The sequence below is a fragment of the Manis pentadactyla genome, chromosome 3 (assembly GCF_030020395.1).
Source record: "Manis pentadactyla isolate mManPen7 chromosome 3, mManPen7.hap1, whole genome shotgun sequence".
NCBI classification, from domain to species: domain Eukaryota; kingdom Metazoa; phylum Chordata; class Mammalia; order Pholidota; family Manidae; genus Manis; species Manis pentadactyla.
Genome location: NC_080021.1, coordinates 109,849,087 through 109,866,350, shown reverse-complemented (window position 1 = coordinate 109,866,350; position 17,264 = coordinate 109,849,087). Strand labels below are relative to the sequence as shown.

The following is a 17,264-nucleotide window of genomic DNA, read 5'->3' as shown; positions in this document are numbered from 1 at the left end:
GAACAAGTGGGACTATATCAAACTAAAAAGCTTCTGTACAGCAAAGGACATCATCAATAGAACAAAAAGACATCCTAAAGTATGGGAGAATACATTCACAAATGACAAATCCGATAAAAGGTTGACATCCAAAATAAACAAAGAGCACATGCACCTCGACAAACAAACAGCAAATAACCCAATTAAAATATGGACAGAGGAGAGGCGGAGCCAAGATGGCGGCGAGAGTAGGGCAGCGGAAATCTCCTCCCAAAACCACATATATTTTTGAAAACACAACAAAGACAACTCTTCCTAAAAGAGAGACCAGAAGACACAAGACAACAGCCAGACCACATCCACACCCATGAAACACAGCGCCTCACAAAGGGGGTAAGATAGAAGCCGCTGCCCGGTGGGACCAGAGAGCCCCTCATCCCAGCACCTGACAGGAGGAGAGGAGTCAGAGAAGGGAGGAAGAGGGAGCCCAGGACTGCTAAGCACCCAGCCCTAGCCATCCGCACCAGAGCGCAGACACAGTGCGTGCATGGGATACTGGATACTAGGGAAACAGGACAGTAAGACCTGTGAGCCAGTCCCTGCATCTGGCGCCCTGGGAACAAAGAAAAGCGAGTGGTTTTTAAAAGTCTTAAAGGGACAGGGACTCTACAGCCGGACGGAAGCATCCTGGGACACTTAGTTCAGCAGAAGGGAACTAAGAGCACCCTAAAACCCTGGATAGCAGAGCACCTAAAAGACCCCTCACGGAGATAAACACCCTCCTTGCCATTCCCCCTCCAACAGGGCTCCGCCATATCGGAGCAGAAGTCCCAATGCAGGCCATGCCAACAGCAACAGCGGAGATAAACTCCATAGCAGCCAGGCAAGAATCAGAGGACCCGTAGGCACGCAGCTGCCCAGCAAAAGCCACTACAGGTCGCTGTTCTCCCAGGAGAGGAAGGCCACAAACCAACAAGAAGGGACGTTCTTCCAGCCGTCACTCGTGCCAGCTCTGCAAACTATCATTATCGCCACGAAAAGGCAAAATTTGAGGCAGACAAAGATTACAGAGTCAACACCCGAAAAGGAGACAGACCTAACCAGTCTTCCTGAAAAAGATCTAAAATAAAAATCATAAACATACAGAATTTTATTGTTGTTAACAACCATTTGATCAATAAATATGAGAGATGCCCTCACACACACAAAAAAAGTATACACTTCCAATGGTAAAATAATAAGTAACCGGGATGTAATGAATATAGTCAAGATATTGTAACAGCTTGGTATGGTGATAGCTGGTACCTAGAATTGTCATGTATATAAATGTTGAATCACTATGTTGTACACCTGAAACTAATGTAATGTAATACTGTGTGTCAACTACCTTCAATAAAAAATAATTATCTACAAAAAAAAAAATGATAAACATGCTGACGGAGATGCAGAGAAATAAACAACAGCTAAGGGATGACATCCGGAGGGAGATTACAGACGTCTGGAAGGAGATTACAGAAGTGAAACAAACTCTGGAAGGATTTATAAGCAGAATGGATAAGATGCAAGATGCCATTGATGGAATAGAAACCAGAGAACAGGAACGCATAGAAGCTGACACAGAGAGAGATAAAAGGATCTCCAGGAATGAAACAATATTAAGAAAACCGTGTGACCAATCCAAAAGGAATAATATGTGCATTATAGGGGTACCAGAAGAAGTAGAGAGAAAAAGGGACAGAAAGTGTCTTTGAAGAACTAATTGCTGAAAACTTCCCCACACTGGAGGAGAAAATAATCGAAGAGACGAGAGAAATACATAGAACTCCCAACAGAAAGGACCCAAGGAGGACAACACTAAGACACATAATAATTAAAAGGGCAAAAATCAACGACAAGGACAGAGTTTTAAATGCAACTAGAGAGAAGAAAAAGGTCACCAATAAAGGAAAACCCATCACGCTATCATCAGAATTCTCAACAGAAACATTACAGGCCAGAAGAGAATGGCATGATATATTTAATGCAATGAAACAGAAGTGCCTTAAACCAAGTAGTACCCAGCACGATTATCATTTAAATATGAAGGAGGGATTAAACAATTCCCAGACAAGCAAAAGTTGAGGGAATTTGCCTCCCACAAACCACCTCTACAGGGTATTCTAGAGGGACTATTCTACACAGGAGCACTCATAAGACTAAACAGATGTCACCACAGAAAACAAAATCAAAGCTAAGAAAGCAGACCAACCAAATACTAACTAAAGGCAAAAAATAAAATCAACTACCCACTAAGAGCAGTTAAAGGAAACACGAAAGAGCACAGAATAAAACAATCAACATATAAAGAATGGAGGAGGAGGAATGAGAAGGGAGAGAAGAAAAGAATCTCCAGGCACTGTATATAACAGCTCAATAAGTGAGCTAAGTTAGGCAGTAAGATACTAAAGAAGCTAACCATGAACCTTTGGTAACCACTAATCTAAACCCTGCAATGGCAATAAATACATATCTTTCAATAGTCACCCTAAATGTAAATGGACTGAATGCACCAATCAAAAGACACAGAGTAATAGAATGGATAAAAAAGCAAGACCCATCTATATGCTGCTTACAAGAAACTCACCTCAAACACAAAGACACGCACAGACTAAAAGTCAAGGGACGGAAAAACTATTTCATGCAAACAACAGAGAGAAGAAAGCAGGGGTTGCAGTACTAGTATCAGGCAAAATAGACTTCAAAACAAAGAAAGTAATAAGATATAAATAAGGACATTACATAATGATAAAGGGCTCAGTCCAACAAGAGGATATAACCATTATAAACATATATGCACCCAACACAGGAGCACCAATATATGTGAAACAAATACTAACAGAATTAAAGGAGGAAGTAGAATGCAATACATTCATTTTGAGAGACTTTAACACACCACTCACTCCAAAGGACAGATCCACCAGACAGAAAATAAGTAAGGACACAGAGGCACAGAACAACGAACTAGAACAGATGGACCTAACAGACATCTATAGAACTCTACATCCAAAAGCAACAGGATACACATTCTTCTCAAGTGCACATGGAACATTCTCCAGAATAGACCACACACTAGCACACAAAAAGAGCCTCAGTAAATTCCAAAAGATTGAAATTCCACCAACCCACCTTTCAGACGACAAAGGTATAAACCTAGAAATAAATTGCACAAAGAAAGCAAAAAGGCTCACAAACACATGGAGGCTTAAAAATATGCTCCTAAATAATCAATGGATCAATGACCAAATTAAAATGGAGATCCAGCAATATATGGAAACAAATGACAACAACATAAAGCCCCAACTTCTGTGGGACGCAGTGAAAGCAGTCTTCAGAGGAAAGTATATAGCAATCCAGGCACACTTAAAGAAGGAAGAACAATCCCAAAGGAATAGTCTAACATCACAATTATCGAAACTGGAAAAAGAAGAACAAATGAGGCCAAAAGTCAGCAGAAGAAGGGACATAATAAAGATCAGAGAAGAAATAAACAAAATTGAGAAGAAAAAACAATAGAAAAAATCAATGAAACCAAGAGTTGGTTCTTTGAGAAAATAAACAAAATAGATAAGCCTCTAGCCAAACTTATTAAGAGAATAAGAGAATCAACACACATCAACAGAATCAGAAATGAGAATGGAAAAATCACGACAGACTCCACAGAAATACACAGAATTATTAAAGACTACTATGAAAACCTATTGCTAACAAGCTGGAAAACCTAGAAGAAATGGACAACTTCCTAGAAAAATACAACCTTCCAAGACTGACCAAGGAAGAAACACAAAAGTTAAACAAACCAATTACGAGCAAAGGAATTGAAACGGTAATCAAAAACTACCCAAGAACAAAACCCCCGGGCCAGATGGATTTACTTCGGAATTTTACCAGACATACAGAGAAAACATAATACCCATTCTCCTTAAAGATTTCCAAAAAATAGTAGAGGAGGGAATACACCCAAACTCATTCTAAGAAGCCAACATCACTCTAATACCAAAATCAGGCAAAGACCCCACCAGAAAAGAAAATTACAGACCAACATCCCTGATGAATGTAGATGCAAAAATACTTAATAAAATATTAGCAAACCGAATTCAAAAATATATCAAAAGGATCATACACCATGACCAAGTGGGATTCATCCCAGGGATGCAAGGATGGTACAACAGTCGAAAATCCATCAACATCATCCACCACATCAACAAAAACAATGACAAAAACCACATGATCATCTCCATAGATGCTGAAAAAGCATTTGTGTTGGCAGCCGCGCCTGCCGCACCCTGAAAATGGCGCCCTCTTTAAGAGGAAGCCCCTGCATAAGGGAGAAAACAACTTGTGCAACAAAAACCCATGCAAATTGAGTCTGAGCATATGAACCAATCAGGCCAAAGTGTCATGCTAATTAAGGCTTATGCGACAGCACCAATCAGCGTAGAGCATGAGGCCTATATAAGCAGACCCTTTCTTCCCGTCTGCGTCCTGCCCGACACATTTGTTTCACAAAGAGCTGAAGAGTAAAGCTTTCTGCAGAAGAATCCTGCTGTTGTTGCGTGCTGTTCTTGCCGGCAAGGACGGGGCGCGCGACACATTTGACAAAATTCAACATCCATTCATGATAAAACTTCTCAGCAAAATGGGTATAGAGGGCAAGTACCTCAACATAATAAAGGCCATATATGATAAACCCACAGCCAACATCATACTGAACAGCGAAAAGCTGAAAGCTTTCCCTCTGAGATCAGGAACAAGACAGGGATGCCCACTCTCCCCACTGTTATTTAACATAGTACTGGAGGTCCTAGCCACTGCAATTAGACAAAACAAAGAAATACAAGGAATCCAGATTGGTAAAGAAGAAGGTAAACTGTCACTATATGCAGATGACATGATATTGTACATAAAAAACCCTAAAGATTCCACTCTAAAACTACTACAACTGATATCGGAATACAGCAAAGTTGCAGGATACAAAATTAACACACAGTAATCTGTGGCTTTCCAATACACTAACAATGAACCAACAGAAAGAGAAATCAGGAAAACAACTCCATTCACAATTGCATGAAAAAGAATAAAATACCTAGGAATAAACCTAACAAAAGAAGTGAAAGACCTATACACTGAAAACTATAAGACACTCTCTTAAGAGAAATTAAAGAGGACACTAACAAATGGAAACTCATCCCATGCTCTTGGCTAGGAAGAATTAATATAGTCAAAATGGTCATCCTGCCCAAAGCAATATACAGATTTGATACAATCCCTATCAAATTACCACCAACATTCTTCAACAAACTGGAACAAATAGTTCAAAAATTCATATGGATACACCAAAGACCCCAAATAGCCAAAGCAATCCTGAGAAAGAAGAATAAAGTGGCGGGGATCTCGCTCCCCAACTTCAAGCTCTACTACAAAGCCATAGTAATCAAGACAATTTGGTATTGGCACAAGAACAGAGCCACAGACCAGTGGAACAGATTAGAGACTCCAGACATTAACCCAAACATATATAGTCAATTAGTATTCAATAAAGGGTCCACTGACATTCAATGGGGAAATGACAGTCTCTTCAACAGATGGTGCTGGCAAAACTGGACAGCTACATGTAAGAGAATGAAACTGGACCATTGTCTAACCCCATACACAAAAGTAAATTCAAAATGGATCAAATACCTGAATGTAAGTCATGAAACCATAAAACTCTTAGAAAAAAACATAGGCAAAAATCTCTTAGACATAAACATGAGTGACCTCTTCTTGAACATATCTCCCTGGGCTAGGAAAACAAAAGCAAAAATGAACAAGTGGGACTATATCAAGCTGAAAAGCTTCTGTACAGCAAAGGACACCATCAATAGAAAAAGGTACCCTACAGTATGGGAGAATATATTTGTAAATGACAGATCCGATAAAGGCTTGACATCCAAAATATATAAAGAGCTCACCTACTTAAACAAACAAAAAACAAATAATCCGATTAAAAAATGGGCAGAGGACCTGGACAGACAGTTCTCCGAAAGAGAAATTCAGATGGCTAACAGACACATGAAAAGATGCTCCACATCGCTAGTTATCAGAGAAATGCAAATTAAAACCACAATGAGATATCACCTCACACTAGTAAGGATGTCTACCATCCAAAAGACAAACAACAACAAATGTTGGCGAGGTTGTGGAGAAAGGGGAACCCTCCTACACTGCTGGTGGGAATGTAAATTACTTCAACCATTGTGGAAAGCAGTTTGGAGGTTCCTCAAAATGCTCAAAATAGACTTACCATTTGACCCAGGAATTCCACTTCTAGGAATTTACCCTAAGGATGCAGCACTCCAGTTTGAAAAAGACAGATGCACCCCTATGTTTATTGCAGCACTATTTACAATAGCCAAGAAACGGAAGCATCCTAAGTGTCCATCAGTAGATGAATGGATAAAGAAGATGTGGGACATATACACAATGGAATATTATTCAGCCATAAGAAGAAAACAAATCCTACCATTCGCAACAACATGGATGGAGCTAGAGGGTATTATGCTCAGTGAAATTAGCCAGGTAGAGAAAGACAAATACCAAATGATTTCACTCATCTGTGGAGTATAAGAACAAAGGAAAAACTGAAGGAACAAAACAACAGCAGAATCACAGAACCCACGAATGGACTAACAGTTACCAAAGGGAACAGTACTGGGGAGGATGGGTGGGTAGGGAGGGATAAGGGGAGGGGAAGATGAAAGAGGGTATTATGATTAGCATGCATAATGTGGTGGGTGGGGAAAAGGGGAGGGTTTTGCAACACAGAGAAGACAAGTAGTGATTCTACAACATTTTGCTATGCTGATGGACAGTGACTGTAATGGGGTTTGTGGGGGGGACTTGGTGTATGGGAGAGCCTAGTAAACATAATATTCTTCATGTAATTGTAGATTAATGATAACAAAAAAAATAAAGAAAGAAAGGAAAGGGGGATTACTCCCTGACTGGATAAAACTAACTGCAAATCAACGATTAATGCATGCTTTACATGTCCTTAATTTTGATCAATTAAAGGGTGTCGGAGACTCGAGTGAGCGAGCTGAGCGCTGTTCTGCAGCAGGAGCGGAGCAATGCCTAAATCAAAGGAACTTGTTTCTTCAAGCTCTTCTGGCAGCGATTCTGACAGTGAAGTAGATAAAAAGTTAAAGAGGAAAAAGCAAGTTACTTCAGAAAAACCTGTGAAGAAGCAAAAGACTGGTGAAACTTCAAGAGCCCTGTCATCCTCTAAGCAGAGCAGCAGCAGCAGAGATGATAACATGTTTCAGATTGGGAAAATGAGGTACGTCAGTGTTCGGGACTTTAAAGGGAAAGTCCTAATTGATATTAGAGAATATTGGATGGATCCAGAAGGTGAAATGAAACCAGGAAGAAAAGGTATTTCTTTAAATCCTGAACAATGGAGCCAGCTGAAGGAACAGATTTCTGACATTGATGATGCAGTAAGAAAACTGTAAAATCAGAGCCATATAAAACCTGTACTGTTCTTATTGTTTTAATGTCTTTTTACATTGGCTTTTGTTTTCTAAACCTTGTTTTCCAAGCTATTGTATATTTGGATTGCAGAACAATTTGTAAGATGAATACTTTTTTTTTTAATGTGCATTATTAAAAATGTTCTGAGTGAAGCTAATTGTCAACTTGATTAAGGAGGGTTGTTTTGTGCCCACCATCTAGTGTAAAATAAAATCAAGTAATACAGTCTCAACTGTTGTGGCCTTCTTTGATCAGAAGAAGTTGGTACTATTTAAGGCCAAAAGTAACAGTTTATAGACATTTTTAGTTTCAGCTCAGCTTTTGACACTCAAAAGGATTTGTATTGCATTGAATTTGTAATCTTTTTTGAAATCCATAGTCGGTCTGTTTTTTTCCAACCCAAATGTCTGGACTTGTTTGATTTTTCTACCCCAGTGATATTATACTTGCCCCTTTTTTTCTTTACTTCATTTTCCTTTATAACATATATTGTCACATTCTGTTTTCATTTCACTTTTTGCTCTTTTCTTTGGATAGATTATGCTAATTTGAAAAGTCAGTTGAAAGTTCAAAATGTTAGTTATCTCACTTAAGGTACTTGTAATTAAAATATTATATGAGAATTAACAGTCACTAATTCTACTGTATTAAATATTAGGAGATAGAGTTTGATAAACAACATGGCTTATATGGACACTCTGAGCAGTAAGTGTATGTTGTTACCTGTAGTGTTCTGTGTAATTATTGCATAGTCTGCAGAAAATAATGACTTAGATGTCTGATTTGCTTTCACTCACTAAACATGTTCACCATGGGGTAATGTTTATACAATCAGATATTGTTAAATTAGACTAGGATTTAATAAAAATTGTGAAAGCTTTCTTGGCCTAACATTTTATTTTATAACATTGAGTATGGATTATATGTAGCCAGAGATACCACAGGGCTTTACTGTCATAGTAGGTAATGTGGTCAGTTTTAGGAGAAAGAGCATAAAGAGCATACATATATTCTGTTTTGGCCTTTGCTTCAGTAGACTTGGTTCTTTTGTAGTTAATCTGCTGGACAATGGCATTCTAGTCTTAATGTTGATAGTTTTTAGCAGGCACTCAAGTGATTTTCAGTGAAGCATAAGGAAGATGCAGACACAGATTGAGGCACAGATTTCAGGGGCTTTGCAGCAATAAATGGGGCATGGTGTGCCTTAGGAAAAGAATGTAAAGTAAAGGAATTGAAATTAAAGAAGGCGACAGTGAAGAGGAAGGAATTCTCTTCAAACTAAGTAACACATTTTGATCACATTGATGGGGTACAATTCTGGATAGAATAGTAAAAAAGAAAGGTTGAAATACATATACAAAATTCTTGTTGACAAATTATGTTTGGTAGCTAATCTCAGATGGTTACTGTCATATTAGAGGGTTGTACTATTATACCAATTTTGATTACTATGTCTAAAATGTTTTATAATAGAATTGTTAAGGACTTGATTTCAGAACTATAAGCCAGGCCACATATAGTCACCAGTTTTTTCCTGGAAGGTATTCTAAGAATTTCTTACTTTTTGGATGATTTTTTTTTTTTTTTTAGTGTTTTTAGCAGTAACCCTAATAGGTGCATATTTGGGGAAATATAGAAGTCCTCTTTTCTGGTATTTAGCCTTCATCAAATAATAGATATGAAAGTGTTTAAAATATGCATTTTAGACAAATTATACTTGATTGGTAACTTTCCCCTTATTTGGGAACATATATGTGTCCCGTTAACTTGGTAGATTTGTAAAGTGTTCCTTATTCTACATAAAGGGTAGTTAGAACTTTGATTTTGGTGGGGAAGAAGATAAGGTATAAATTTCCTAGGTTTATATGATTTTAGGGCTGTATGCATTTTGAAACAATCTGCTAATACAGAGACGGTACTGAAATCGATTACTAGGCATTTTCTAGCTGTTCAGCATTATGTTGTTAAAACTGTCTTATAAGTGTTTCTCTGCCAGAATTCGGTTAAGTTGACTGCTAAATTCATTTAAATGTATTACTGAATATGTAATATACAAAAATTATTAATTGTGTGTGTGTAGGAAAGGATAAGAACTGGGTTAAAAGAAGAGACCAAATAACTTGTACTGAAAAGAAAAGCTGGGGTACTTTTTCTGTTGAAGCTTGTCTTCCTGGTAAGATTTCTTCCAGGAAGGAAGGTTGGCATTTGAGGCAGTGGTTTCTTACCTTGTAATGTTAAAATGAATTTAATTAATGCCAGCCCTTGAATGTACTTAGTAGGAGGGCTTTTTTAATGGGTTTTTCCTCTTTGTCTTTTAAAGTACAAGCAGCATTTGACCGATTTCCAATGCTCTTGGCATTTTAAGAACAACTACAAAAAAGAAAGTCTTTTAATTTGATTATTCTCTTTTGCTTTGCTTCATAAATGCCTAAGAACTTCTTTTGAAGAATATTCCTACCTCATTAGCTAGTCAAGATGCCGTGATGATTAACATTCTATGTGATGTGTTTAGGAAAAGAGACTTAGGGAGAAAAACATACATCCTGGCTTGGCTATTGAGGGGAAAAGAGAATTGAGTATTATTTATTCCTGATAGAGGTATGTTAGATGAGTACTATAAAAGATGTTTTTTTAAAGTGCTGGCTAATATTTAGGTATCTCTCCTGAAATTCTTCGCTGTTTACTTTTTATGGAAATTGGTGAAACACTCAAAAGTTCTTTTTTAAGTGGTGTTTTCCCAGATAAACTCTAGATGTAAACATTCACATAATCACAAACATGTAATTCTGTAATTGTGGAATACTGTATGTATTGTTTCATACATCTTCCATGGAGATGTCAGTGACTATAATACTCAATCTGTGAATATTTTAAATGTTGAAATAAAAGTAAGAAATGTAAAAAAAAAAAAAAAAAGGGTGTCGGATGATCAGCTATGGAAGTACATTTTCTGATAATATTTCTTTCTCTTAAAGAAAAAAAAAAGCGGTTCCTGTGTGGTGATCTCTAACAGGTTCTTCACAACGGTATAAAGGTTATATCGAAGTGTGGGCAAAGGGTTTGTTTGTGTTTATACAGAGGATCAAAGCCTAATTTGGCTACCCGGAAAACGAATTAAGATATGATATGAAGAAGAACTTCCAACATCAACATCCTCTGGAAGAGTCATTCCAGAAGATGATCATCAAAATACTTCAACAAAGATCCTGGCGCTGTTGCAGTTGTAGCTGCATTCAGCCAAGCGGTTCCTGGACTTGCCATTGGAATGAAGAAGGAGAGAGCTAAACTGGCCTGTGCATACAGTTAAACAACAAATTTGACTGGATCTATACTGTCAGAACTCACCCAAGAATTAGGAGAAGTGCAAGTTGCAGTGCTTCAAAATCATGCGACTATAGACTATCTACTGTTAAAAGAACATATGGGATGTGAACAGTTCCCAGGAATGTGTTGTTTTAATTTGCCTGATTTTTCTCAAACTATTCAAATTCAGTTAGACAATATCTATCATATCATTGATAAGTTTTCACAAATGCCTAGGGTACCTAACTGGTTTTCTTGGTTTCACTGGATATGGCTGGTAATTGTAGGTCTGCTTTTGTTATGTATCTGTATTCCTATTCTGCTAATGTGTGTACGCAATTTAATTAGTAGTTTGTTAAAACCTATACATGCTTTTGTTACTCTACAAGAAGATATGTCAAAGAAATAATCAATCTTCCCATGTTTTCTTCCATCTGCTACTTCTATAGCTTTTCTTCTTCCTTCCTAATTACAACCCTTTAGTAGAATTTGTGCCTCATATCGAAAATTACTGAGTATCATAATTCTTCCAAGCGGTAAAGATACCTCAAGTCAAATGCTGGGCATAGAAGCCACAGGGCATAGATCTGCAAGGAAGTAAAAAGCTAACATTTTCAAAGAATATTGCTTCTCTCTCACTTACCAACTTTACATTTCCCTGTATGGCCCCGGAAGATGACTGGTTAGCCAGAGACGGGTAAGATTCCTCAAGCGAGGAACAACCTAAGACAGGCACAGTCGCAGGGGGGCCATCAGGTGAGAAATTGGGGATCAACAGAGGTGAGGCTTAGAACCTCACCCCCTGTTTTGAGAGAAATCTTCTGGATCTGTGGATGTTTTGTTGCCCTTGTCTAGCTTGGATTTATACTTAGTCTATAGGCACAGACCTGATCATCTACATTTGCCCTCTTACAGCACTAAATTATGTTTTCTACCTTTATCCTGCATCTACCTACCACTTCAGCATTTTATTAATAATAATAATAATAATAATAAGGGAGAAATGTGGGATTCACATATAAATCAAGTATAAAAATCAAACGAATAATCATATCTGACTTGATTGTTTATAGTTCATGATGTGTGATCAAAACCAAGTTTCTGTAATATGACTGCCCTTGCACTGTTCACCATGTAAGAACTTACTGACTATGTAAGAACTTGTTCACCATGTAAGAACTTGTTTGTTATGCTTCAGAAGATTGGAGACTGTTGAGAATTAGGCTTGGGGTTGATTAATGATTGTGCATTGAGTCCCCTATACAGAATTTTATTGTTGTTAACAACCATTTGATCAATAAATATGAGAGATGCCCTCTCAAAAAAAAAAAAAAATTGACATAGTATCTGAACAGACACTTCTCCAAAGAAGAAATTCAGATGGCCAACAGGCACATGAAAAGATGCTCCACATTGCTAATCATCAGAGAAATGCAAATTAAAACCACAGTGAGATATCACCACATATCAGTTAGGACGGCCAACATCCAAAAGACAAACAACAGCAAATGCTGGTGAGGATGCAGAGAAAGGGGAACCCTCCTACACTGCTGGTGGGAATGTAAATTAGTTTAACCATTATGGAAAGCATTATGAAAGTTCCTCAAAAAATTAAAAATAGAAATACCATTTGACCCAGTAATTCCACTCTTAGGAAGTTACCCTAGGAAAAGAAGATCACAAATGAAAAAGACATATGCACCCCTATGTTTATCACAACACTATTTACAATAGCCAAGAAATGGAAGCAATCTAAGTGTCCATCAATAGATGAATGGATAAAGAAGATGTAGTACATATACACAATGGAATATTATTCAACCTTAAGAAGAAAACGAATCCTACCATTTGCAACAACAATGATGGAGCTAGAGGGTATTATGCTCGTTGATATAAGTCAGGTAGAAAAAGACAAGTGCCAAATACTATCACTCATCTGTGTAGTATTACCACAAAGCAAAAACTGAAGGAACAAAACAGTAGCAAAACTCACAGAACCCAAGAATGGACTAACAGTTACCAAAAGGAAAGGCACTGGGGAGAGTGGGTGTGAAGGGATAAGGGGATTAAGGGGCATTATGATTAGCACACTTAATGTAGGGGGGTGCACAGAGAAGGCAGTGTAACACAGAGAAGACAAGTAGTGACTCTGTAACATCTTATTACTATTGTGATGGACAGTGACTGTAATGGGGTATACAGTGGGGACTTCAGAATAGGGGGAATGTAGAACCACAATGTTGCTCTTGTGAAACCTGAGCATAATATTGTGTATCAATGATACCTTAATAAAAAAAAATTAATTTTTATGGGAAAGAAAGTGTGACCCAATTATACAGTGTTGATATATTTCAAAAATTAATCCAAGAAGGAAATACTTTCAATAATGAAAAAAATTAAGAGATTACAGGTCCTCAGACTTTTTCTTGAAAAAAGTTATGTTGAAAATAAAATTCAGCCTATTTAAGAGACAATACAGAGAACCTCCTGTAGAAGTTGTGATAAAAGGCCTGATAGTGCCCATGTAGCAAATTTAAATATAGAACACCTGAACAACTCTGAAGAGTATATTCACAGAAGACAATGTCACAGATATGAAAAATATACATAAAGACATTTAAAAGGAAACTTGATAAAAGGGAATGAGAGCCACATGGGCTATGATGAGGCATGCGTAGCAGGAGCTCAATATAAACTGAATCATGTAAGAAAACCTGATAGTTTGCCTCCAAACATAAATCCTTTTCTTACAGACAAAGTCCCTGGTTTTCTTTGACTAATCACCCTCTCATATTCTCATAAAAGAATTCACCCTATATTCCAACTCAGAGGTGAACATGAATCTAAGTCAATTAATACAAGTCTCACGTAGGTTTAGGTAAGAATAATCAAATAGAATAGGATATTTTCTGTGAGACAGCTGGGAATGTTTTCCTCTCTCCTATGAAGGTATTTCCTACCTGCCTTCAGATTCTCAAGTGTTAGGCCATTATCCTTGCAACAACTACAGTGACCTGGCAACTATGCCTAGAAAAGCCAAAAGAACCACTGAAACAAAAGCCTTGCCCTCCCACTGCTGACCTGGCTGTTCAATTAACCAATCTTTGAAAAGCTTACCCTCTGAACTTCTTATGCTAAACAATAAATCTCCTACAGCTTTACCAATTTTCTGTTGTAGCTAAAAGCAATCCTGCCTCTCTTTTAATCTCTAGTATTAGAATCCTACCTCTCTTTTAATCTCTTCCTTACCACAAGGTATATTTAAGATATACTATCTCTTGTGGTAAGGGAATTTTACTTGAAGTTCAATAATGTTTACTTTCTTTTTCTTCTTATACAGCCATGTAAATTTGACTTTAATACTTTTTTTAAAAAGTATTACATCATTCTTACAAAACAATTTTTATCGATTTAACCATTCTTTTTATTCTATGTATATTTAACATATGTATAGAAAATATCTACAATGTTCACTTAGTAGTAATGATGACTATTTCTGGATGGTGTATTCTGGACTGGGGTTTCTTAACTTGCATTTTTTGAGAATGGGAAAAGGATGGCAGAGTAGGAAGGCAAGGCAGAAACCTCCCTCCAAAAACACATAGATGAAAAAACACAGCAAATAAAATTAAACCTTAAAATGACCTGAAGACTGCAGAAGAGACCACCAACACATCAGGAAGACCACAAAGAAAAAGATAAAGCAGCACAGCTGAGATCAAGAGTCGGATCCCCTCCCCTTACCCCAGCCTTCAGCCTTCAGGTGGGAGAAGAAGAATGGAAGGGGAAGGGAATAGGAGCCCAAGAGGGCTGCAAACCAGAGACAGATGGGAGACTCTGGGAGGTTACGACTCCAGCTGTTGTGGAGGACAGGCTTGCTCCACTGGTCCTAAGACCCAGAGCAGAGGTGATGGTTTGGGCAACTTGCTAGCAGTGGGAGGAGGGCCAAAGGGTCATGGGTTGGATGGAACTCTCTCCTCAGGAGAAAACACAGGTGGAGGACAACCCTCACCCCCTACCACCTTCCTCAGTCCAACAGATTGGGAACTCATGGGGACCCTGAATATTCCATCAACCTTGGTGGAGGCGCAACCCCAAGGTGCCAAAGGGCCCAGCAGAAGCCTCAGACTTTGCCACCTGACAGGTAGCAGGAGACTCTCCCAGCTTCCCTGACTCCATTTCAGTCCGACATGGAAGGTGTCTGTAGGAGCCAGCCCCAGGGGCTCCTTCCTTCCCAGCACATGTCCAGACCTGGTGCTGTGGTCGGCAGAGCAGAGCCAAACATCAGCCTGCCCACCCATTATCCTTGCAGCCCCACCATTGATGAAGGCCAAGCAGATGCAGCCCTGACCACAGTAAGTGCAACAGAGTCTCCTGAGCTGATCATAAAGGTGGGTGGTGGCTGAAACAATCGGCCAGCACAGACTGAAAAACTGCACACCAACAGCTGGTCCCACTCACTGCACACCAACAGCTGGGACCCCTGCAAAATAGTACCAGGCACTACAGAGCAAAGAATCTTGAGCTTCTGGGCACCATAGGATGCCTTCTTCATAAAGCTATTATACGACAGGAAGCATAGCAAATATATCTAATACAAAGGAAGAAACACAGAAACCCTGACAAAATGAGTAGACAGAAGAAAATTATCCAAACAAAACTACAGGGCAGAGCTCCAGAAACAGGGCTAAACGAAATGGCGATCACCAATCTTCTTGATGAAGATTTCAAAATAAAAGTCATAAACATGCTCATAGAAAAGTATTTTACATTACAATATTCAACAAATCAGGGAGGACTTCAACAAAGACATAGAAGACCTTTGAAAAAAAGCCACTCGGATGCACAGAAATCTGTTGCATTCCTATACACTAACAATGTACTACCAGAAAGAGAAATCAGAACAATTTCATTCACAATTGCATCAAAGAGGAATAAAATACCTAGGAATAAACCTAACCAAGAAAGTGAAAGACCTATACTTTGAAAACTACAAGACACTCATGAGATAAATTAAAGAAGATATGAATGAATGGAAATATATCCCGTACTCATGGATAGGAAGAATTAACATTGTTAAAATTGGCCATCCTGCCTACAGCAATCTACAGATTCAATGCAATTCCTACCAAAATACCAACAAAAATGGCCATCTTGCCTACAGCAATCTACAGATTCAATGCAATTCCTATCAAAATACCTACAGCATTCTTCAATGAACTAGATAGAGCAAAAAGTTCTAAAATTCATATGGAACCACAAAAGACCCTGAATAGCCAAAGCAATCCTGAGAAGGAAGAATAAAGCTGGGAGGATTAAGCTCCCTGACTTCAAGCTCTATGACAAAGCCACAGTAATCAAGACAATTTGGTACTTGCACAAGAACAGAACAATAGACCAATGCAATGGAACAGACTAGAGAGCCCATATATAAACCCTACCATATATGGTCTATTAATAAATGATAAAGGAGCCAAGGATATACAATGGGGAAATGACAGCCTCTTCAACAACTGGTGTTGGCAAAACTGGACAGCTACATGCAAGAGAATGAAACTCAATTATTGTCTAACCCCTATACACCAAGTAAACAACATGGAACAAAGACCTGAATGTAAGTCATGAAACCACAAAACTCTTAGAAGAAAACATAGGCAAAAATCTCTTGAATATAAACAAAAGCAACTTTTTCCTGAACGCATCTCCTCAGGCAAGGGGAACAAAAGCAAAAATGAACAAATGGGACTACATCATGCTAAAAAACTTCTGTACAGCAAAGAACACCATCAGCAGAACAAAAAGGCATCCAACAGTATGAGAGAATATATTTGTAAATGACATATCCGACAAGGGGTTACCATCCAAAATATGTAAAGAACTCACATATCTCAACACCCAAAAGGCCAATAACCCTATTAAAAAATGGGCAGGGCATATGAACAGATACTTTTCCAAAGAAGAAATTCAGATGGCCAACAGGCAAATGAAATGGTCTACATCTCTAATCATCAGGGAAATGCAAATTAAAACCACAAGTTCATATCTCCTCACACCAGTTAGGATGGCCAACATCGTAAAGACTAGGAACAACAAATTCTGGCAAGGATGTGGACAAAGGGAAACCCTCCTATACTGCTGGTGGAATGTAAACAAGTTCAACCATTGTGAAAAGCAATATGGAAGGTTCCTCAAAAAACTAAAAATAGAAATACCATTTGACTCAGGAATTCCACTCCTAGGAATTTACCCAAAGAAAACAAGTTCTCAGATTTAAAAAGACATAATGCACCCGTATGTTTATTGCAGCACCATTTACAATAGCCAAGATATGGAAGCAACCTAAGTGTCCATCAGTAGATGAATGGATAAAGATGTGGTATATATACACAATGGAATACTACTCAGCCATAAGAAAGAAACAAATCCTACCA

The 17,264-nt window shown here is 38.2% G+C and overlaps 2 protein-coding genes across 10 annotated transcripts in view; one reads left to right on the top strand and one right to left on the bottom strand.

The window, feature by feature from the left end:
• MLLT10 (MLLT10 histone lysine methyltransferase DOT1L cofactor) overlaps window positions 1–17,264 on the bottom strand; it is a 288,476-nt gene that overhangs the window by 131,134 nt on the left and 140,078 nt on the right. The gene's annotated exons all lie outside the window — the stretch shown is intronic.
• On the top strand, window positions 7,083–8,410 carry LOC130682925 (activated RNA polymerase II transcriptional coactivator p15). Its single transcript, XM_057498279.1, has one exon. It carries the CDS (start codon window positions 7,128–7,130, stop codon window positions 7,509–7,511), a length of 384 nt encoding a protein of 127 aa, XP_057354262.1. The 5' UTR covers window positions 7,083–7,127; the 3' UTR covers window positions 7,512–8,410.